General features: G+C 44.2%; 2 protein-coding genes and 1 long non-coding RNA gene across 11 annotated transcripts in view; 2 read left to right on the top strand and 1 right to left on the bottom strand.

Moving 5' to 3' along the window:
* DLGAP2 (DLG associated protein 2) overlaps positions 1–15,717 on the bottom strand; it is a 694,939-nt gene extending 679,222 nt beyond the window's left edge. For all 4 annotated transcript variants that reach the window (XM_043542330.1, XM_007058741.4, XM_043542329.1 and 1 more), the window contains exon 1: positions 15,425–15,717. Coding sequence is in view for 3 of the 4 variants with exons in the window: in XM_007058741.4 (XP_007058803.3) it covers positions 15,425–15,442 (18 nt within the window). In the remaining variant the exon portion in view is untranslated. The remainder of the gene's footprint in view (positions 1–15,424) is intronic.
* On the top strand, positions 3,590–14,552 carry LOC122464945. Its single transcript, XR_006289406.1, has 3 exons — positions 3,590–4,016; positions 9,126–9,186; positions 13,630–14,552. It is a non-coding gene; the product is annotated as an uncharacterized LOC122464945 (long non-coding RNA).
* A 110-nt stretch (positions 15,718–15,827) lies between the features above and the next one.
* Positions 15,828–23,509, top strand: part of ERICH1 (glutamate rich 1) — a 109,145-nt gene continuing 101,463 nt past the window's right edge. For 4 of the 6 annotated variants that reach the window (XR_006289403.1, XR_005224590.2, XM_037894179.2 and 1 more), the window contains exon 1: positions 15,828–15,967. Coding sequence is in view for 2 of the 6 variants with exons in the window: in XM_037894179.2 (XP_037750107.1) it covers positions 15,829–15,967 (139 nt within the window). In the remaining 4 variants the exon portion in view is untranslated. Of the gene's footprint in view, positions 16,197–23,509 lie in introns of all 6 variants that reach the window. The other 2 variants (XM_037894181.2, XR_006289404.1) reach the window with 2 other exon arrangements.

Genomic DNA, 23,509 nt, shown 5'->3' with positions numbered 1-23,509 from the left:
CATCTGTGGCTTCCCCTTTCCCTGTGGAAGATGGAGTAGTACTTGTGTCTTCTCTGTTGCAGGGGCTCCAAGGATAAGGGTCAACTGAAGGGAAAAGTAGCTCAGAAGAGGCATTCTTTAGATTCTGAAGTGGGATCTTTTGGTTTTTTTCGTGATCCCGAGGTCCCCAGCAACACAAAGGGAAGTCCCAGTGCTGTTGTGAGTACAATGGCCTCTTTTGAGTGAGCATCTGAGGAAAAGTGATTATATGAAAGGACGTGGGGTATTTGTTTCCAGTCATGGAGCTGCCACAGAATCATATGCAGAAATCACAGCTGGTCAGGATCAGGCTTCTGGTCAGGACTATTCACAGTTGGAAACATTCTCCTAGGATTTCTTGGGCGAGATACGTGATTCAAATGCACTACACAGGAGATGTGGACAAATGTCCCACTAGAGATTTTATTACCGGGACTCTGTTAAAAACTGTAGGATTCTCTCCTACACAATTGAAAGTCATAATTCATGTGCTAGGCGGCAGAGAATCTGATACCAGCTTTTAATCCTAGGGTGAAGTTGAATTTTTCTGGGAATGGTTTGGATTTAAGAAAGGAATGAGGGTCTGGGATGGTACAGTAGCTATTTCTTTATTTCAATCTTCTATTAACCCAGTTCCTGTTTTTTTCCACAATGAAAATATACAGGGAGCAGATATTCTGCATTGGTTTCCCATTAAGCTTAAATCTAAAATTTACAATACATCTAGGAATTGAAATGGTGAATTTAAAGGCCCCTTCTAACTTTTCCTGATAAATAAAATAGTGCAACATCTTTCCAATATATTATATTTAGGTTCTATGTATGGTTACTGTAGGTATCCCTGGAAGCCACACAATTGTTTTACCTGTGATTCTACAGAGCATTTTAGTGATGACTGGGGGGTGAGAAAAGGCATGCCCTGTTGATCACATATTCACAAGACTGACAACTGCAGGGACCTTATTAGATGCTATATCTGTGGGAACAGTGGACATGTTTATAGAAAGTGCCCAGAAGCATGGGACAGTAGGAAAAGATATCACTCCCAGTCATACAAAGCCAGGGGGTCAGAGGATTCCAAGCAGCTCTGCAAGGATTGATGAAGGGCCCATTTTGAGCATCTGGGCCACTCTATCTTTGTGGGAAGGACTGATTTTGTCCTTCACTGATACAGGATTGGGGATGGGTCAGGGAGAGGATGTGGGAACCACTGAGAGTCAGGACGCTAAAGACTGGAGCATTAAACCTGGTAATATGGGGGATGGTCTTGCCTTAGAAACAGAGATAGGGAGGGGGCAAAAGAGAAACTGGGGGAGGAACATCTGCAGACACAATTGGTTACACAGGAATCTCAGGCACCAGGGATGGATAGACAAGCTACTAATAAGATAGACTCTCTAATTAGAGAGCACGTTTTGATGTGCCCATCTTCAGGAACAGCAATGTTTCTTGAAATTGGAAAGTGAAACAGAGGATCCAAAGACAATGCTCAGTTTATCCTGAGGGTGGCCTACAGTTGCCTGAATTACATAGAGGGTTGCCAAGTGTCCAGTTTTTAAACCAGAACACCCAGTTGAAAAGGGACCTATCTGGCTCCGCACGGCTCCCTAGAAGCAGCTGGCATGTCCCTGTGGCCCCTACACAGAGGCGTGGCCAGGGAGGCTCACCGCTCTGCCCCTGCCCCGAGCGCAACTCCGCAGCTCCCATTGGCTGGGAACCGCGGCCAGTGGGAGCTGCAAGGGCAGTGCCTGCGGGCAGGGGCAGTACGCGGTGCCTCCCTGACGCCCCTCCTCCCCCCACCTAGGGGCCACAGGGACATGCCAGCTTTTTCTGGGAGGTGCTTGAGGTAAGCGCCGCCTGAAGCCCACACCCTGCACCCTCTCCCATACCCCCTGAGCCCCCTCCATCACCTAAACTCCCTCTCGGAGCCTGCACCTCGCATCCCCTCCTGCACCCCAGCCCTGATCCCCCTTCTGCATCCAAACTCCCTCCTGGAACTCGCACCCCATACCCACTGCCACACCCCAAACCCCTGCCCCAGTTCAGAACCCCGTCCCACATGCCAAACACCTTGGCCCCAGACCAGAGCCCACTCCCGCAATCCAAACTCCTCATCCCTAGTCCCACCCCAGAGCTCGCAACCCCAGCTGGAGCCCTCACCTCCCCACTGCACCCTAACCCCCTGCCTCAGCCTGGAGCCCCTCCACACCCTGAACCCCTCATTTCTAGCCCCTCACCAGAGCCCACACCCCCAGCTAGAGCCCTCACCCCATCACATACCCCAGCCCCCCCGGCTCCAGCCTGGTGAAAATGAGCAAGTGAGTGAGGGTGGGGGAGAGTGAGTAACAGAGGGAAGGGGACCTCATTAAGGGGTGAGGCAGGGTGGGGCAAGGATGTTCAGTTTTGTGCAATTAGAAAGTTGGCAACCCTAATTACACAGGATTTTCACCAATCCAATGAATAACAGGTTTTCTGTATTTGGTGCTGCCTCGGGCAAGGGGGGGCAAAGAGAGGAGCTTGTGGACACGTTACAAGCTTATAGGGTAGATAAAAATTGATTCATTAAAAAACATCATATTTTTTAATTGAAATCAGATTTTGTTTAATTAAAATTAAGTACACATTGAAATAAACCTATTTAAAATTAAATCTGGAATTGACAGCCTAAATTAAGGCCCAAATTTATTAAGTTTTAAATTAAATACAAAAATAATTGTAAGTGCTACATGTTAGCTGCCAAGAAAGCTAAATACTTGCAACCAGAGTTTGTTGAAATACTTCTGACAGCAGTAGCCTCTTCTACAGGTGCAGAAAGAATATTTTCTTCATTTCAGTTTATTCAACTAGTTCAGTTCAACAGCTAGTTGGTTCAAAGTTAAGAAATCAATTGAGTGCTAACAGAGCAGGAAAACTTGTTTTTCTCTTCCAATTTATAAATAAATACTAGGTAAGATAATTCCTTCATTTAATAAATCAGTTAGTTCTAAGTGCAAAACTTATTTTGATAAACCTTTTTCTTCTGTATCCAGCACTTTTAAGGTAGTTTAATTTAATTATAATAATAATACTAAAACAACTGCTCTTTTGTTCATTTTTATTTGCATTTCCATACAAATATAGCTTCACATAAATCATAAGTAAAAATTAATAATCACCTGATAAATAAGAAATGCATCATTCACCATTTTCTAACACAACAAAAAGTAAAAAATAAGAATTTGAATACATGTCAGTTACACTATATACTTGTTTAAATAAATGTGTCTTAATAGCGTGTATCATCCTGGTTAGCAAAAAGAGGCATCAATTTTTAATGTAAAGGCTATATTTAGTTGCAAATCAACATGTTTAGCTGCAAATCAAATGAGAATCAATCTTGAGGAAAATAACTAAAAAGTACAAATCCAAAACACAATTAAAACTAATGAGTTAAATCAAGGTTTCCTACTTGCTAACTGAAATCATGATTAAAATTGGTGATTTCAGTTGTTTTGATTTGAGTCAATCTGCCCTGCAAGCCCATTTATTGGGGGATGAAGATTGGGGAGTTACTAAACTTGAGCAACTTCAGGAAGAACCATGCTCTTTGGGATCAAGATCTGGGAGTCTGAAGATTAATGAATCAGTCAAAAAAAGGGGGGGGGGGGGGACAAAAAGGAAAGGATGAGAGAAAGGGGTAAATCAGAGGAATTAAAAACAGCACCAAGATGGTCAACTAGACAGGGATTGCAAGTACCTGTGATAACTCAGACCTGAGCCTTTGTTTAGAAGTTACTGAAAATAGCAGTTTGGAATGTGTACTCCATCCTGTATGTGTGCTAGAGGCAAATGGTCTTCAGATTTTGAAGGGTCTTTAGATTTTATATCCATGTTTGGATTTAGTAGGGATCCAAGAAACAAGATTATGTTCTAGGAAAGATGTTTTGGTTGCTCAGAGGACTTGGAGGAGGGGTCCATCCTTCTGGTCCACTGGGCCTGCTACTTATGATGGAGTAATGGTAAGATTTATACATCTGCAATATTGGTGCAGAGAATTGCAGAAATGCAACTAGGAAAGGGGTTGTTATTTGATTTCTATTTTTTGGGTGTGAGGTATCACTGTGTTGCTATTTACAGCCCATAGCATCAAAAACTGAGGAAAGATCCTTTTTATGGAGGCTACTCCTTTCTTATTGCTGGCTCAACAGCTGGCTTTATTTTTGGGCCGGGGGGGAGGTATTTTAACAGTTTATATGTAGTGACCAACAGACAAAATAACCTAAAGTCTTACGAGTTGATGAAACGTATTTACAAGCAGTATGAGTTGCCACAAAGTTACAAAATGTTTCGGGCATTCTCATTTAAGAAGGGCTGGGGTGTTTTTTAAAAGGGAATCAAGTAGTCGATTGGACAGGTGTATGTGAACCCTACCTCAGTGACACAAGATGTGGGTGCAGCCTGTAGAGTTCTCTGATCACTGCTTGGTCCAGGTTGAATGGGACTTTTGGCTGAGGTTACTGGACACTAAATATTTGTTTACTCAATAATGCCGTTGATAATTAGAAAGGCTGAAGGCATCTTTATGGAACGAGAAACTGTCAAGAGTTTTCGCAAAAAGAAAAGGAGTACTTGTGGCACCTTAGAAACTAACCAATTTATTTGAGCATAAGCTTTCGTGAGCTACAGCTCACTTCATCGGATGCAAGAGTTTTATGCATCCCAGATGAAATGGTGTAAATTGACCATGTGCAACTTGGTGCCCGCTGTATGTTTCTTTTGCAATGTTGAAATACAACTGATTACTAGTGTTATTTAGCATTGCAGAGTCATTTGAGAGTTCATAGTCGACCACAAGCTAGAGAACATGTAGACAGGAGGATCTTAGAGGAAGAAAGAAATGATTTAATATCAAAGGAGAAAGCTGGAATCAGCTACATTTGAAAAGGACTTCGGGACAAAAGGCAGGGCAGCCTCCTCTGATGTATTTACAGGATGTAAAGGAAAGAATGCAGTGGGATATGGTAGAATTACAGAATCCTAACATGGCAGGTCTGCAGGGACCTGCTGGAACTATCTCAGTATAGCAGAGTATTGCAGTGAGCTCATTCAGGGATAAAACATTCCTCCTTTTCAGCAGCAGCAAGTTGTTCACTATTATTGCACATTTTCCTGCTTTGGCATATGAGGAATGGTACTAGCTTGTGAGGCTAACAGGGGAGACAGAAGTTCCTGCAGCTACGTTGTCAATAAAGGAAATTCCCCTTGGGGCTGATGCATAGATGGCAAAATCAGAGATTTGTTGATCCCTTTCCTATGGTGCTTCCATGGACTTTCACCAATGCCTTGACTAGAGGCAAGTTAAAAACTTCCTTTTATGAACGCCCTTTCCCCCCCCCCCAACCCAGAAAAGGGGGAATTGGAAGATATCAGTAATTGGAGGTCTATTGTCCTTTTGAACATGGATTACAAATTTTTTTGCTTCCATTTTAGCCAAAAGTTTGGGGAAGATAGCAGGGAAACTATTACATCCCAGACACTATAACACAGTTAAAGATTGCAAACACTTTGTGTAGTTTGCAGGAAATATTTGAAATTGGGCTATGGAGAAAATGGGAGAGTAATGTTTAGCCTTAGATCAGGCTAAAGCCTTCAGTAAAGTAAACCTACCATATTTATGGTTGGTCCTGTTCAATATTGTATTTCCCTGCAGTTTATCAACCTGCTACAGATCCTGTATCTTCATGTACTATGTTTCCCCTACTAAATGGGTGGAGGGGAGAGGAGATTCAAGTACATTCTGAAGTAAGACAAGGCAAAAATCTTTAATATTGCTAATCCTCAATTCCAGTGAGGTTGTGAAAGATTTTAGTTGTTGCAACTCTCCCTAAAGAGGTCAGAGCTGAGAGGTATTGATCTGCAGGAAGAAGAAGATATTGCAGTAGTTCAGAGATATTAGAGCAGCACTTTTAGAAGTGAATACCTACAAATATTGGGATTTTTTAGGATAAATTCTAAATTAATACTTGGGGGAAACATTGACTGAATTAGTCTTAGATACAGTATTATCAAATGTTGCATTATTAGCAGAATTAGGATCTCATCACTGATGGAATTCTTAGTTTCTCAGGTTTACTAATTTTTGAGACCTTCAACACTTTTTCTCACCTCTGGGGCGGGGGGGTGGTTGGGGAAGCTTTCTGCAAGAAAATGGGACTGTCTGAATTTTGGGTTCTCACTTCATAACATAAACAATGTTGGACTTTTAAATGCACAGGTGCACTTTCTAAATACTCTACTATAAGCAACTCTGTCAGGAATATCTGCTGAACCTCCAAAATGAACAAATTGTTTAAGATCCCATATAAAATAATCTACCCAATATTAATGAACAATAGCTATTTTGTCTGAATCTTTGAACCTTCAGCCAAATGGAACTTACTAAAAAACGATTGGTAGTCAGCAGATCGTATGTTCTTTGTCTGCTTCCATTTCAGAAAATAAAATCAACAAACTTAAATTTCTGAACCGATTGATTTTGCTGCTTTCTTTCCATTTAGCCATTCTGAGAACTTCATTAATAGTAGGTTCTTTATTATCAAAATCTCTTTAGTACAAAATTACCCTCTTAAAGCTGAAATAGTTAAGAGCAACTCCTTGGATTGAAAGAATATCAGATTCAGTGTTAGATGGAACTTCCAAGACATTAAAATAAATTTTTAAAATTAATTGCCTTTAAGTAACACACAAATAGCAAATCCAAGTCAGAATTAATCAGCCAGAAAAATGTGCCAGTGGTTAGATGATAGAGCTATGAGCTGCCATGAAGGAAACCATGCAGCCAGCTTCATGTTCCAGCAGCCAGCAAGAGCTGAAAACAGAGGTTTGAATTTTACTCCAAAGGGAAAGTGAGCTTTATGAGCTTAGCAGCCATCCTTCTCACCAATGAGAGCCCAAAAGACTTACCAGCCAGTGGAAAAGAATAATATTTTGCATATATGTAGCATTTTTCAATTGTAGATGACAACATTTTACTAAGGTGGGTAAGCATAATTAAAACTACATGTTACAATCAGAGATCCTATTCAAGGAGGGGGAATAGAAGGAAGAGAATTTATGTAGACAAACAAGAGACCTCAAATGTAATTGTTTTACTGATATCTCCTGTTTTATGAAATAAGATCCAGAAAGCTACTGGTAATGCAGATTTATAAGATTTGGAAGTGAGATGGAGAAAGACAATTCAGATAAGAGGAGAACATCGCTTACTTTCCCATCAGAGTGAGGATAATTTAGGGTGAAAACCACTGCTGTACAGAGAATACAAGATAGGTCTTGTACTGATCAACTGCACAGAGTGAATTTCACCCTTAGGACATATCTGCACTGCAGAAAAGGTGCGTTCTTAACCCAGTTAAAATAGCAGTGAAGACACAACAACTCAGCTTTTAACTTAGGTTAGCAGTTTGAATTCAACTCAAGGCTGCCCTATAGGCTTACCCTTGACCTGTTAACTTGACTTAAAAATCAAATTGCTGTATCTTCACTGCTATTTTAACCAGAGTTAGCTAAGTCAGGTTATCTAACCCAAGTTAGAACATGTTTTTTTGTTTTGTTTTTTGAGTGTAGACAGAACCTTAAGTGAATGAAACAAATGAGTCAGCTTCTCTCCTACTCTTTTAGGGCTCTGTTTAGACAAAATCTGATGTGTACCAAAGTTTATGCTACATAGCTTCATATCCCAGTGGCTTATTAAACCATAAATTGTCAAGGATTGAACAGGGGTAGGGCGTAGGTCTGTTTTTTGGGTTGCCCCGGGGGGCGCAAAAAGGAAGTGGAGAGTTCTCTCTCTTTCCTGCCTTCCATTCAAAGAACAACATTCCAGGAACAAAACCTCCACACAGGCTACTGAAGCAATTTGTTTTATGTTGTTTTTATGGGCTACTTGTGAAGGTAGGAGAATGACATGAAAGCTGGGAACTTCATTCTACTCCTTACTGAAACAAGACACCCACTAATACAAAACTGTTCCTCTCTGGTACCTGACTGATGATGTTTCTGTAAAGCACCAAATTACTCAAAATCATTTGTTTTTTACTTGCTTGAATTTAATTCCACAGTACCGTCACTGGCAAAGCAGTCCAACTGCTCACTGTGGAATATAGGTGCACAAACTGATGTGCTCATAGAAGCTGCTCTCATTATACTGTAAATGCCATCTACAAATGCCATTACTACTTAAAGAGGCAATGTCAATAATAAAAAAATACTTCCATGAACAAAAATTACCTACTAAAGTTACCCATGACAACTAAGAGTAAAGAGGAAATATTTTGTTTACTCTTTCAATTTGTTTACTTTGTGCCTCTGATAGCATTTTGTATGTAATCAGTTTCACTATTGTCAGATTAGCCAGTTATTTTTTTTTAGCAACAGCTGTAAAAGCAGTCACTGGAGTTAGTGGATGCTGACTCCCATTCTGTGATGAGAGTATCAACTATTAGCATATCTGACCCATATCAGGTGACTGCAGCCTTGAAAAAAAGACTCCACTATTCCTCTGTGTCACACATTTCATTATGAAAATGAGAGAGGAAAAACATTTTTAAATGATAGAAGAATGTGGCTATAAAACATAGAAGTTAGTAGGAGATCTAAGGGCTAGTGTCTTGCTTCAAACTATTTGAGAGACACAAGAGGGTGAGATAATATCTTTTATTATCTCACCCACCTTGTCTTTCTAATAGCCTGGGACCAACACAGCTAGAACACAAGCTATTTGCGATTCACTTCTCAAAACTCACCAAGACAGAGAAAAAGGAAAAGTCAGTGAGGAAAATGGAATAGTTGGGTAAGCTGTGTAAGAAGTATAGTATCTAGGACATCAGAGAGCAGATAAAAGCAAAAAGGCAAAAACTGAGAGTCAGAGAAAGAAACATAACAATAATTAGTTCTGCTGAAGTGTAATATGGTTCAGGGGGCACATGCTTAGTATTGAGGTATTTATGGAATGTAGCATGACAATTTGTAGTCTATTACAGGTCTATTACAATAGGGATTCTGATTCATCCATACCTAGTTATACTTATGTTTGATCATAGCTGTTGACATACTGTCTATGTTATACACAGGTATTCTTAACTAGTGGAGGAAAGGAAGCTGTACGGTTCATGGATATCTGAGTTTAGCAAGGTAAATTATACAGCATTTATTCCCCCCCCCCCCCCCCCCCCCCCCGATATTAAAAGGAAGAGGTCCTCCCTCTATCCTAATAATGAAATACTGTATCAATACAGAAATATTTGTTCTGTATAGTACATTTGTAACAACTGATATAAAGTATCGTTACCATCATACTTGAGGGGCTAACATTAGTTTTCTGCTTTAATGGGCCTCAATCGTCTGTTTTATCATGCATGTTTAAATAAGCTAATTCACTATGGTGATGAACGGAAGTAGCTAATAAGGATTGTCTTGTTCATGCGCTAAAATTGCAGCAGCTGTTTTTGTTTGACTGATGTTGTTTGAAAGAGCCCCCTGATGGTAAACCATAGAAAAAACAAGGGACATTTCAATGTTCTCTCTATTACCAATATTACTTATAGGATTATAACAGTCATAAAAAGAAATTGCTTTGACTACATTTAACTGCAAAAGATTTTCCCCCTTGCATAGTAAAGATAGGTGCACAATTTTAACACATATCTTAAACCTAAAAAAAATTATTCCATTGAGTATTCCGCATCATGTATTCTAACAAAGTTCTCTATCAAGCCAAAGTTCCATCACGGAAGATATTATTTATGAATCCCTTTCTAATATTATTGTAGCATCCACTATTAGAGTAAAACGCTGTACTTGTGAAGAGAAGGGATAGCTCTATCAGGATAATCAACATATGATGAAGACAGTAAGGGAGATCTCATAGTGCTGAGCTTCAATGGGAATTTGTCATAGGTTCCAAGGCCAGACGGGATCATTGTGATCATCTAGTCTGGCCTCCTCCTTTAAATCGTGATTTAAAGACTTCAAGTTACAGAGAATCCACCATTTGCCCTAGTTTAAACCTGTAAGTGATCCATGCCCCATGCTGCAGAGAAGGCAAAAGAAAAAAGTCAGGAAAAGAACCAGGGTCTCTGACCTGGGGAAAATTCCTTCCTGACCCCACAATACAGGACATAGGAATTAATTCAGGGAAATCCTATTTGAACTCTAGTATATCTTTCAGAAAAACATCCAGTATTGATTTAAAAATTGTTGTGAGTGCTCAGCACCTTTCAGGATCACATATGTTGAATACCTAATAAAGCAACCACTTGCCTTCACAGTTATCACATTTTATTAATGAATATTCCAGTAACTTGACCTTAGGCATGAGTGAGGGCTTTATTAGAATACAATTATGCCTCAAGTGATCTCAGTCAGAGCTGAGGGTGCTCGGGACTTTGCAGATTGAAACCCTAATCAAGCAACTTTTTTTGTCTTGAGAATATACCATATCTAACAGTGTTCAAATTCAGTGGGACTTTTTCCTAAGTAAAAGCTGTGAGTGAAATCCTGGCCCCGTTGAAATCACTGGGAGTTTTGCCATTGACTTCAACAGGGCCAGGGCTCCACTCTGTAGATTTTGGCTCTTGCTTAATATAGTACTGCTCCTGATCACCTCTGTTAAGCATTCAGTAAACAAAGAGTACTTATTTAAAAAAGGTTTCACTGTAAATGTAGTTTAAAATTACACTAGATATTTAAATAATCTGCAAAGTAGGACTACAAATTATAAGAAGCTAGTCAATAAGTATTTCCTACATTTTTTCCTAATGGAAATTAGGTATATTGCTTGAAAAGTGCATGCAAATAGCATTTTATAGCACTAAGGAAAAAAAATGCTAAAAAAAATCTCAAATAGAATCAACTACATTTGACAGATCTAGCCTTTATTTTTTGTTTAGTTAAATTATGCAGACATAATAAATGTATTCTTTATTCTAGGATCACACAGGCTCTGAATGTAACACTCAGAATTAACTCTCCAGTGCATAACACTCCGTCATAAAATCATTAACATAATCTGATACAATTTTAAACTACAAACCAGATATCTTCAAGAGCATACAAAATGATTCATGACTAAAAACAACAAAATCCCTTTTAAAAGTAATAAAATCTGGTTGATCTTTTTAAAAATAATGCAGCTGGAAAAATATAAAATTGCATTCATGAAACTAAATACTTTGTTTACTCCATGTGGAATGACTTTTTAATAGGTTTTTTTTATGTATAATTGCTGAGCTCTGAAAGTACAAAAAATGGAAATCTTCTACTACCCCCGTTTTGACCTAATAACTTTCCAGAGAGAACACAAATACTGAATGGAAACTGATAGCGTACATTAGGTATCTTGAATATATTTGCATTAGAAAATAATTTCAACATCTGCAGCACATCTAGAATCATTTCTTAAAATCAATCCTTTACAGCTAATGTACTCCCATGGTGTATTCCAGGACACAGTACAAAGAATTAAGCTCACACCACCCTAGGAAAAAAATAACCCACACCAGGGTTGCCAGTAATCTACAGTTGGGCTCCTTCACATGTTCAAGAAAAGTCTTGGTGTAGAAGTGTTCATACTTCTAGTCATAATCTACATAGACAGGGTGACCAGATGTCCAAATATTAAAGGCTTTGTCTTATATAAGCAACTATTACTCGCCCCGCCCCCATCCTGATTTTTCACACTTGCTGTCTGGTCACCCTGTGTAGATGATCTGAAGTATTGGATTTCTTCAGATTTTGTCAGTTCTCCAGTTTTGCAGCATTATAGCTTCCAGATAAATATAGATGAAACACACCATCAATTAAAGAGCACTTCAGTTTGATAGTCTTGTTCCTGGGTATACACAATCAAGACTGATTCAAGTTTAGTGGAACACATGATTTTGTTTTAAGTGCTTTAATTTGGAAGTGTGTCAACTATCACTTGCTTCCAAGACCTAGTAAACCAATTTAAACCTGTGATGTAGTAAAATACAAATGGAAACAAACTGCAAAAAGGACATAATTAATGTCTGAGTTAAAAAAGAATTTATAATACTAGGGGGAAAATGCCACTAGTTGTATGTATAATGCACTTATATAAAATGAGCTTACGGATAAGAATACACAAATTACGACTGAAAAAAATCAGGGCCCTAATAGTAAAATCATTAGATTGCAAAGTCTGTCAAAACGTGGACAATGAAAGAAATAAAACATAGTGTCATCATCTTGACTAATTTTTGATATGTATATATTCATCTTTGCATAGTGAGACTTCCCCGTTGAATCAGAATGACTAGATTTGGTCTAAAATTGATATTAGGATTGTTTAAACTTTAAACAAACAATTTAAAGTCCTAATCCTGCAAAGCCTTATTCAAATGCAGTATTTCCATTGAAGTTAATGAGACTACCCATGTCAGGAGGGACTCTGTATGGGTGCTAAGGATCCAACTGGAGTGGAAAAACTTCACCAACCATTTGATCCTAACCCCTCAGAGTTACAAGGGATAAGAGGAGGGTTGAGGAGAAAATGGCTCTGGGAAGCTTTTTTTAAAGAGGTGCAAATTAGGAGTTCTTTATGCTTTTGCTGGCAGATTATTCAGCTGAATTTTGCATAACTGATGTTACTGAAAATATTGGTCTTGGTAAAATGATGGGGGGGTTAGATTACTATTTCTGAGATGAAAGATTTGAATACCTACAAATTGTTATTGTACTCCTCCTTTTCCCCTCATCCTCCAATATGTACTTGGTGCATACAAAATTTTAGTCTGTTCTCTGCATCTAATGATGAGATCACACCATCTGAAATTCACTATCTAAATCGTCATGAAATAGAAAATGCAACAAAACACACTGAAATCTGTCGCAATTGCTAACACAGCCTTAGTCACCAGCAGCCACCACAGGACAATTTGGCTGATAGAAAATCCTGATTAATGACTTCTTCATTTTAGCATCAAGGCAACAGGCTGAACTGCTATGACTATTGGCTCTTCCTCTTTACAAGCCTTATATAATCTACTAGTTTCCAAGAGCAACGAAAGATAGGGGGGGGCATATTAGAAATATTTTATAACTTTCCAGTCATGATATTCCTACATAGAGATTAGATCTGACTTTGTTACAGTAGGGGGAGAGTGTGGGTGTGGTTCTATCTCCCTAGAGGGTTTCTAGAGAGGTGTTCAATCCTTTATTCCACAAAGTAATTAGACATGCTAGTTTGTAATTGATTCCCCACCACAAAGAGTGTAGTTAAATTATTAATTTTTTTAATACTTACAGTGTATTGTACATAACGTGTTTAGTACATCAAATGCAGCTGCATGAAAATGCCAAGTGCTTAAGTGATTTTGGTTGCCACAAAGGCACTTAACATGCCTTTCTGAAAAGCAATCCTCAATATTTCCTGGTCACTAGTGAGCTGTAGCTCACGAAACCTTATGCTCAAATAAATTTGTTAGCCTCTAAAGTGCCACAAGTCCTCCTTTTCTTTTTGCGGATACAGATTGACACGGCTGCTACTCTCACTTATCTGGGATATAATTTCGACCTATGGGTCCCCTTCGCCCCTCCTTTTATCTCCCTGTTTAGGAAGATGGAGGAAGTCACTGGAGCTTCTTCACCTTACCCAAGTTGGCTACATTGATAAGAAACACGCAATATGATTTATTGCCTTATCCTTATTGGGTCTCCGATACAAGATGCAGACTGCACTGATCAAGCCAACCGACCCTCAAAGCCGGAGTTACCCTCCCCAACAGGCAGCATCCCAGCTCCAGGCAAGGGACAACGCCAGCAGCATCTCGGTTCCATTTCTTGAAAAGCGTCCGGACTCAGCTATCCAAGCAAGGGAAATGGATTTCCCCTTTTTCGCCAAATCCAAACTCCCTCCGAGCCCGTTCCCGCTCTTCCCTGCCCCTCCTTTCCCTTTAGCAGCACCCTGCGCAGCCCTCTCCATGGCACCCCCTGTTCAGAGCTGAGCCAGTTATCAGTTACCTCCGCACACAGGATAATCACACACACCCCAGCATCCCCCCACCTCCAAGCCGTTGCCCTGGGACTAATGCTCATTGCTGGTCGCGTTAGAGAACCGCCGCCGCCGCCAGTGCAGTACACCACCGAGAGGACGTGGAGGAAGCGGCTTGGTTACACCAGCCTTTTCCCTGGTTTCATCCTCACATAGCAAAACCTTACAATGATGGTCTGTGAAAACCCACCATCCTGGCTTACAGCACTTTCGTCCCTTCCAGGCAAAGAAATCAGATGCACGGTGTCCCCCTTCCCACACATCAATTCTCCATTCCAGCCAAAAGCCTTACTCTGCCCTACTGCATGGATATAAATCCGGGAGGAGGAGCCCCCTCTCCGCCCCCCCCCGCCCCCCGGCTGGTCAGTCTGTAACATACACGTTTAACATGTTCTCTGTGTGTTTCTATCAGGCATGGCGCGCGCGCGCATTTTGTGCAATGCTTCTTTTAATCGCAAATCCCCTGAACCCCTGTTTCACGCTCCAGTCAGCTGTAGGGCTTCCACTTTTGCACGCGGGGCCAAAAAGCGCAATTGTCACCGTCTCTTGCCTTCTGCAAGAAGAGCCGCAGCTGACGGTTTCACACCCTGTGCCGCCGGTCAGCACCTTGGACACCCAGCGGCGGCAGCAGCCCAGTGAGCTTCGCAGCGGCAGCCCCCAAAATCAGCTGCATCCTCATCAGCACAGAAGTGCTGGGACCCGAGCGAGCGTAGCGACAACCAACAACCCCAGCAGCAGCTGCTCAAACCCAACATCCCAGCGGTGCTCAGCAGCTGATGCGCCCCCAGGCAGTGCAACGAGAAAGACCCTCTCTCGCAACCCTCACGCCGATACCTAACAGTAGCAGCCCCATCCCTAGGACCTGCAACAACCCTGCTAGCACCTGCTGCCGCTCTCTAACGTTGCTCTCCTGAGGCACAGCTGCAGATGCCCCCCGCCCAACCCGACAGCAGCAAAGCAGCTCCTGCTAAGACCAGAATGCCACAAGAAACCCCCGACACCTCACCAGATGCACTCCACCCCCAACAGCCACACCGCCCCCACGATTCCAACAGGATTTAGCTGCGTCCACAAAACAAGCCCAGCAGCAGCTGTACCCTCGCCCCCAAACGCGCTCAGCAGCTGCACTTCTCATGGTTTTTAACAAGAGTCTGTCAGACTTCGCAGCCCAAGACCCACGCTCAGCCCCGTCGTTTCACTCCCGTCTCTTCATGCTGACACCCCAAGTCCTGCATATCCTTGGCCACTGTGCCCCCGGTCTCCCGCCTGCAGAGGCTACGTTAGCCTGGGAGCAGCAGTGCCCCCAGCCTGGGGCGCTCACCGGCATGAGACAGAAGATACCCATCATCGTGTCCTTACCTTTTTCAGCGCTGACATTCTAGTACATTATTGATTTAGCAGGTGCCGGGTTGCATGTTGGGCTGGCGGGTCAAGTGAGGGGGAAGCCCGGGCAGGAGGTGGCGGAGGAGGAGGAGGAGCGGGGTGTGTTTAACATTTCCCCCCCTCGCAGCGGTCACACACGCTGGGGCATTGCACCGCTTGCTATTCCCCTCGCGCGAGCCATGCGCTGCTGCCGCCGGGGCTGCTGCTGAGCTTGCAGCTGTCAAACCCCGCTCTCCACACGGCGCGCGCGCTCTGCGCAGCCGCGCTCCCCCGGCCGGAGCCCGGCAGGCGCGGCGCGGGGGCCGTCCGGACGCAGCCGCCATGCCAGGAAGGTCCGCTCTGCGCCCCGGGCGGGGGCCGCCCCTCCGCCGGCAGCACCAATGGGCGCCGTCCCCGGCCCGGGGTGGGCGCGGCCGGCTGTAGGGGGAGCGGGAAGGGCGGAAGCCTGGGGCGCGCTGTCGGGGCCTTGCGCCGCGGCCGGAGCTGCGTGTGGGGCCATGTCTGTCGGCAGGAGGCAAGGTGCGGTCGCGGGGCCGGGCTCGCCTCGGGGTCGGGGCGCTTCAGGGATCCCCTGCCTGCTCCGGGGCAGTGGGGGCCGGCGGTTCCGCTCACCCGCTGCTCGGTCCGGGAAACGTTTCCAAAGTTCCCGTGAACCCTGCCCCGGGGACACACGGGCGCGTTGCCGGCTTCCCCGCGCGCCCGGGCGGTTGCGGAGCCGGACCGGGAGGCAGCGGGCGGCTGTTTGGGGGTGAGGAGCCCTGGGGCCAGGGACTAGGAGCGGGGAGGAAGCCTGGGGGCTGGATGGGGCTTGTTACTGGCGGGGAGAGCCCAGTAGCCCAGGAAGGGGAGGCTGGAGTGGGGGATTCAGAGTAGCAGCCGTGTTAGTCTGTATTCGCAAAAAGAACAGGAGGGCTTGTGGCACCTTAGAGACTAACCAATTTATTTGAGCATAAGCTTTCGTGAGCTACAGCTCACTTCATTGGATGCGTTAATCGGAGTGGGGGAGTGAGCCTGAAGTAGCTTGTGGGAAGGTTGCTGTCATGGGGTCGGGGGGCGGGGGTGGGAATCGCCCGAAGCAGCCTAGGAGGTGCCAGGGGCAGCTGGGAGAGAGTCTGGGGTGTGCCTACAGTGCCTGTGAGGTTTGGTGGTGATCTGGAACAGCCACTGCTCTACCTTGCCACTTCCCTTCCCCCCCCACCAGCCGAAGCTCCTGTCCCATGCCAGGGACAGCATGCTGCTCCTGCTTTACTGCCCACCGCTCCACATGGGCTCAGAGCTAGCATGGAGAGGCTGCCTGCAGACCCAGCACCACAACAAATTCTGATAGCAGGGAGGAGAAGCTATAGGAAAAACTTGCTGCATGTACGAAATTCCACGAAGTATGCAGATAGGCAAGGACAGGCATGGAGCTGTCTGTGTGAATGTCATGTCCAGTGTGTGACACTTACTAGATCTGCAAGGATAGATTATGTATGTAGATAAACGTGTGGCAGCCTTTGGGTGCTCTAATTAATTGGCCTTGTGTCGTTAGAAAGAGTGCCTTGCAGGGTGTTTTTTTTTGGGCGGTGGGAAGAGCGGGGATAAGCAACAAGCCATTAAAACAAGATCCTGCCTGCCCTATGTGGACCCTGAAGATTGCAGTAATTTTAGAAGACTAGGTGCTTGTAGCTGTGTTGTTGAGCAAAAGTTACCCTTCTCTTGCTGTGCACTTGCTGCTGCTGCCTCCTTTCACCCCAGAAGTTGAGTTCCTGTTAAGGTTCTGTAATGCTTCTATGCAACCCCTTTCTAAATTCATCTTAGTAGTCTTCCCCTTTCTCTCCCCTCAAAAAACCTCTCTCACTTTTGGCTGAAACTGTCAATGCTTTTTGTTGTCCTCGAGATGAGTGTGTGCGCACAAATGCTTGGAGCTGTTTTGTGCAGTTGGAGTTATAAAATTTTGGGAAAATAGACTTTTTCCTATTTTTGCAATGTGACTGCCTTTGAGGGATTTTTGGTTTGGGGGGCTTGTTTTTTTGTGTGTATCTAATTCTAAAAATCTGAACATTGAAAGTTGCAGCTTTGCACTTAAATAATCCTAATGGAACAGTGTCACTGCTAGGCTTCTAAAATGCAATTATTTTTCACAGTTTTTTATCAGTTTTAAAACTTAATATGGAGTAAGAACAATAAAACATTTTATGTTGTAAAGTGTGTATATGCAGCTAGTTAAGTATACCCTGGCTGGTTCTGAATCTTGTAAGCTCTACAAGTCTATCCCCTACAGAGCAAAGACTTTGCAATTTCTGCAAGCCAGATAATTATGGATTGTATTTATTTATTTGAAAAACAAAACAGGAATTATATAAATCTAATATAATGTTAGGGATCCTGAAATAGTCCGTTAGAGAATCATGGAAGGGATCCTCTTTGAGCCCCTGCTTCATAAAACCTCCTGCAGTCCATATATGTCAGGTTCTTCTCCATCAAACAAGGGAATAAGACACTGTTCTTCAGGATTAACTCTTCAGGCTCTGCTTCTGTGTCTTCCTTTTATCTTAGCATAAGGAGGAACCAGCCACTGCTTGAAGAAAACTGCAGCCTTAACCTGTGGAGGCTGGCCTGAGACTCTTGATATAAGACTTGCTAATGGAGCCAAGGTTGCCTGGCTGATCCCATTAATTGATATTTCTTTCACGCATCTTCTCTGATACTATTGAGAGAGAAACTTAAGTAGCAGTTGAAAGGGAGAAATGTCTATTTGGAACATCTGTTTTTGTGTATGATAGGAGTAGAACAAATAAGGCAAGCAAGTCCCAATCCCCTTAATTTGGAGGAATTTTCAGTGTTCAGTACGGTGTGTGTAACTCTCCTGCTGTTAACAAATATTTATATGGGCCGCATCTCTGCAGTATTTCCCTGGAATGTGATCTGTTTAGCTTCTTGTAAAATAAAGACAACTGAGTGAGTTTCTTCCCTAGGAAAAATGCATGTGTTTCCCCCTCCCCCTTTTAAAAATAAATATTGAACCCATTCATGATGCTCATACAATAAACCAGGGTGTATAAGCATTATATATCTTGTTACTTATAAGGACCTACCTGGGCATTTTCCCCCTCCCCCCTCCCCCCAACTGCAAACCAAGGCAGGCATGGAATTTGCCTTCTCCCTACTTGTGGCTCCCTTGGCCTGACTGGAGATGCCCTCCCTCCCCCCGCCCCGTACAATGCCTATTACCATAGTATCCGCGCACCTCAGAACACAAACAAATTAATCTCACAGCACTCCTGTGAATTACAACAGTATTACTATTCCCACTTCAGTTTGGGAACTGAGGTATGAAGTGATTCACTTGTCCACTGTCACACATGTAGTCTGTGCCAGTGCTGGAAACTGAATCCAGACTGTCTCCATCTCAGTCTAGTTCTTAACCACAAGACTGTCCTCCTTTCAAGCAGGAAAGATATTGCAATTTGTGCAATAAGTTGTTTCCTTTCTGAACATCTATCAAATTATTTTATTTTAAATGGTGAAACCTATTTTGAATACCTTTCATCTTACAATTTTCAGTACTGCTCCCATTAGAAACACCATGTTAAAGTATTACTATGTCAGGTCACACATTAAAGAGAGATGTTCACTTCCCAGACTGTGCTCCAAATCAGTCCCCAAAACTTACTAGGGTCAATTATAGTCAGTCAGTCTGTAATCCAATGCAGTGACAAAAATAGATCCACCCACTTGAGCTTCTCATGAGTGGCAGGTCCTGGAAAGACAAACTGAAAGGAATTCTGTGGAAATAGTAGTAGAAAACGTGGAACTTCTTTGCTAACAGGTATTGGGTTTGGAGAAAGATGGTACGAGGGGTGGGGAGTTATATTATGCAGATTACATTTTAATATCTTTTCAAAACCAAGCAAATTCTGGGCAATCTAGGCTTAAACCTAGCCAAAACTGACAGTTTAGGCTTGGGACCTCTACTTGCACACGATGTGTATTTTTGTTAGATATATCTTTAAAACAAAAAAACCACCATCCCAGATACTTGAAAGTATAACCATGCACCAAAATGAGTTATGAAAACACTAATGACTTGCATTAGGAAGGAGGGAAAAGGGTCGGTCTCTCACTGTGTACGAGTATGATTATAGTCTTTAATGGCACAATCACTTTTTTTTCTTTCTGTGAACCCTGCCTTATATTGGATGCACAAGGAAGCAGAATTTGCACAGGGAACTAAAAAAGGCTTATATTTCCTCACTCCAGAATGTCTGACCCTAAATGACCCTTACGTCAACCTAAATAATTTGGTCTTTGTGTAAAAACACAAACACACACACACACAATGTACTCATTAGAAGTTGTGTAAAAATAATTGTAACTTGGGTATTTTGTTATAGTTTAACATGACTCTTGATTTGCATGATGAAGATTTTCTAAAATGAAAGTATATAGAATTCATATATTCTGTTTGGAAATAATTATAGGATCAAGTTATGCTAAAATGGGTGTTGTGGATACCACTGGGGACAGAGAGATGATAATAAGGATATATTGATAAGAAAAACAGTATAAAATAAAGAACTAATGTGGAAAAACTAAAAGGGGAGATTATCCAAAATTTAGACATGGATTAAACAAGAAGAAACCTGTAATTTCTAGAAGAGCTCCTCCCAATAGTCATGTAATTGAAATTCAAGTGGCAGCAAATATGTTCTTTAATTTTATAGATGTATTCATAGGTGTCCATTAGACAAAGTCTCTCAATATAATTAAGTGCCCCACAGGGGCAGCAATTGTGCTGTGAGGCTGGCTGGGGTTGGCTCTCCACTCCGGATGTTACAATCTCTGGGGTTTCAGCACCCAGGGTGTAACTACAGCGGGGCGATCAGGACAGCTACCCATGGTGCAAAGTGGAGGGCATGGAAAAATGGGACACTGTGGGTAGCACAATTCCTCCTGGAGCTGCCCCTACCCATGGAGCCTGGCTGCCATGAGATGCTCCCCTGGGCAGTAGCAAGTAAGCATCTTCATTTCAAACAGTTTGAAAACCTCTGTGCTAAATGGAGGTCAGAAATCTGGAGGGCCTTGTGGCTCCACCCCCCACTACCCTGTTTTTTCCTCCCCCATGGCTTTGTGCCTTGAGCGGCTGCCCCACTTGCCCTGCCGTGGTTGTGGCCCTGCATTATCATGACGGCTGGGCCAGAACTGAGTGGTACTGGGACCCCAGAGGTTGCTGTTCCTGGAGCAGGGAGCCGAGCCCAGCCAGCCCCTTGGGACAGGAGCTGCCACGCTACTTTTTCAGACATTCTGGTGACTCAGTTATGGGTTGAGAAACCCTGGTCTAGACCATCCCTTAGAGGTGTTTTGTCTAACTTGTTCTCAAAAACTACTCCAATGACTGGGATTCCAGAACCTCCCTTGTTAACTTCTGTTGACCTCTGAAGCAATATGGCAATGCATAGTATTACCATCTCACAGGAAATCTGGACTCAAGCTGTTTGCAACTTTGTGCAAGGCCAGTGTAGGTTTGTAGGCCCAATTACAGAGTGGGGGACTATATTGTGGAAAGCATGACTCTGAAAAGGATCTAGGGACTGTAGGGAATAAGCAACAGAACATGAGCTGCCAGTGCAATGCTATAACAAAAACGATTTAATCAGAGGCAAATTAAGATATATTGGGGCACTGGGAATGAAGAACACTTGGGCCCACCACATCCCCTCCAGGCATGAGGTCCCGCCCCCTGCTCCTCCCCTTTTCCCCCAAGGCTCCACCCCCTGGCCTGACCAGAAGCCAGGCCATGGTAAGAGCTGTCCAGGGAGCCTAGGCCACTATGGGGAGCCCTGGTCCCTCCACCTGCCCTGGGTGGCGTGTCCTGGGAGGGGGGGCAGGGACAAGGGCTTGGGGTTGCTATCTGGCACTCCAGCCCCCTGTCCAAGGCAGGTGCAGGTTCTGGAGCTCCCCCACAACTGCCAGGGGTCTTTGTGCAGTTCTTACCACAGCTTAGGGCAGTGGTTCCCAAACCATGGGGCACACCCCGCTAAGGGGGCACAGAGGAATGTTCGGGGGGGGGGGCATGGCAGGGCCCAGCCCTCTCCCAGCTCTGCTATGGCCCTCCCACCAGCTGTGGCTCTGCTCCCGCCACACACCCACTCTCAGCCCCTGACTGTGGGGCCCGGCCCCACTCCTGCCCTTCTCCTGGAGATGGAGGGGGTATGGACTGGGTAAGGGGGGGACGTGACTAAAATAGTTTGGGGACCCCTGGCCTAGCATGACCATATGTCTCATTTTGGCCCCAGACGTCCTAACTTTTTTTGCAAAACTGGGCATTTGTCCCATTTGCTCTCGCCTACTGATCACCAATTCGCAAGAGCAAATGGGACAAATGTCCAGTTTTTCCAAAAAGGAGAGGGGCGGATGAGTGGTGGGCCTTGGGGCGGGGTGGTTATGAGCAGTGGGTCTCGGGCCAGCCCTGCGCAGGGAAGATGAGGGCTTCAGCGCGTGGCTCAGGCCAGCCCCACACGAAGGAGGAGAGAAGGCCAGCTTTGTGCGGGGGCAGGAGAGAGATGAGCTCAGGGGAGCTCCATGCCACACGGGGGTGGGAAGGAAGGGAGAGGGCTCAGAGCCGCACCACGCCAGGGATGGGAGTGGGTTGAGGGGGCTCAGAGCAGCGCCACGCTGGGGAGGGGAGAGGGGCTCAGGTGAACTCCGTGCCTGGTGAGGAGCGGGGAGAGGGGCTCAGTCCAGCGTCACATTTGGGGGGGGTGCCTCAGTCCAGCGTGGGGCTGGGGTGGGGCCTTTGTCCAGCATGCAAGGTGGGAGATCCTTGGGCCACCTCAGTGTGAGGCTTGGACAAGCAGCAGTCAGCCAGCTCTGCCTCAGGGCGGCGGGAATTGCTCATCACCTCCACACAGGTTTCTTTGGTTGGGCTGGAGGCAGGGCTGCAGGGGGAAGAGGAGGAACGAGGAGCAGGGGCTGTGGCTAGAGTTCCAGCCACTCCTGTGGTGCTCTCCAGTTGGTTGGGTACAGTAATCCACCACTGGATCTAATGCTATCCTTGTATGTATAATCAGAGGAGTAGCGAAGAGAGGGTGACTCTTACCTCTTATGTACGGCATTGATGAAATGGACAATGGAATACGGTATCCAGTTCTGGTGTCAACATTTTAAAAAGAAGACTGAGCAATTGGACAGGTGCAGAAAAGAGCCAAAATGATTTGAGAGCTGAAGAAAATGCCTTAGTGCTGTGGTTCCCAAAATTCTTCTGCCGCTTGTGCAGGGAAAGCCCCTGGCGGGCCGGGCCGGTTTGTTTACCTGCCGTGTCCACAGGTTCAGCCAGTTGCGGCTCCCAGTGGCCGTGGCTCGCTGCCCCAGGCCAATGGGAGCCACTGGAAGTGGCGCGGGCCGAGGAATGTACTGGCCGCCGCTTCCAGTAGCTCCCATTGGCCTAGAGCAATGAACTGGAGCCACGATTTGCCGAACCTGCGGATGTGGCAGGTAAACAAACCGGCCCGGCCCGCCAGGGGCTTTTCCTGCACAAGCGGCGGAGCAAGTTTGGGAACCACTGCCTTAGTGGAAGACTTAAAATTGCTCAATCAGCTTATCTTATCAACAAGAGGATTGAGGGGTAACTTTACTACAGTGTATAAGTACCATTACAAGGAGAGAACACTGTACTAAGGAACTCTTTAATCTAACAGAGAAAGGCATAACAAGAACCATTGGCTGGATCCCAAAGCCAGGCAAACTCAAATTAGAAAGTGGGCGCAAAGCTTTAACAGAGGATGATTAACCATTGGAACTGCCAAGGAAAGTGGTGGATTCTCCATCTTTTGATGTCATCAAATTCAGACTGGATGCCTTTTCTAGAAGGAATGCTTAAGCCAAACACAAGTTATTGGAGCTCAGTACAGGGGTAACTGAATGGAATTCAATTTCCTGACAGGAAGTCGGAGTAGATGATCTTCTGGCCTTAAAAGCTAGGAATAGTAATTCTACCCAGAAGCCTGTTGCCAGCCAGTGAAAACCCTAAAGCTCTGGTCTAACATACTCCCAGTGTGAGACTCCATTTAATAAACGGGC

Source organism: Chelonia mydas, chromosome 3 (assembly GCF_015237465.2).
Source record: "Chelonia mydas isolate rCheMyd1 chromosome 3, rCheMyd1.pri.v2, whole genome shotgun sequence".
NCBI lineage: Eukaryota > Metazoa > Chordata > Testudines > Cheloniidae > Chelonia > Chelonia mydas.
The sequence above is the reverse complement of the archived record's forward strand: the minus strand, read 5'-3'. Positions and strand labels throughout refer to the sequence as shown.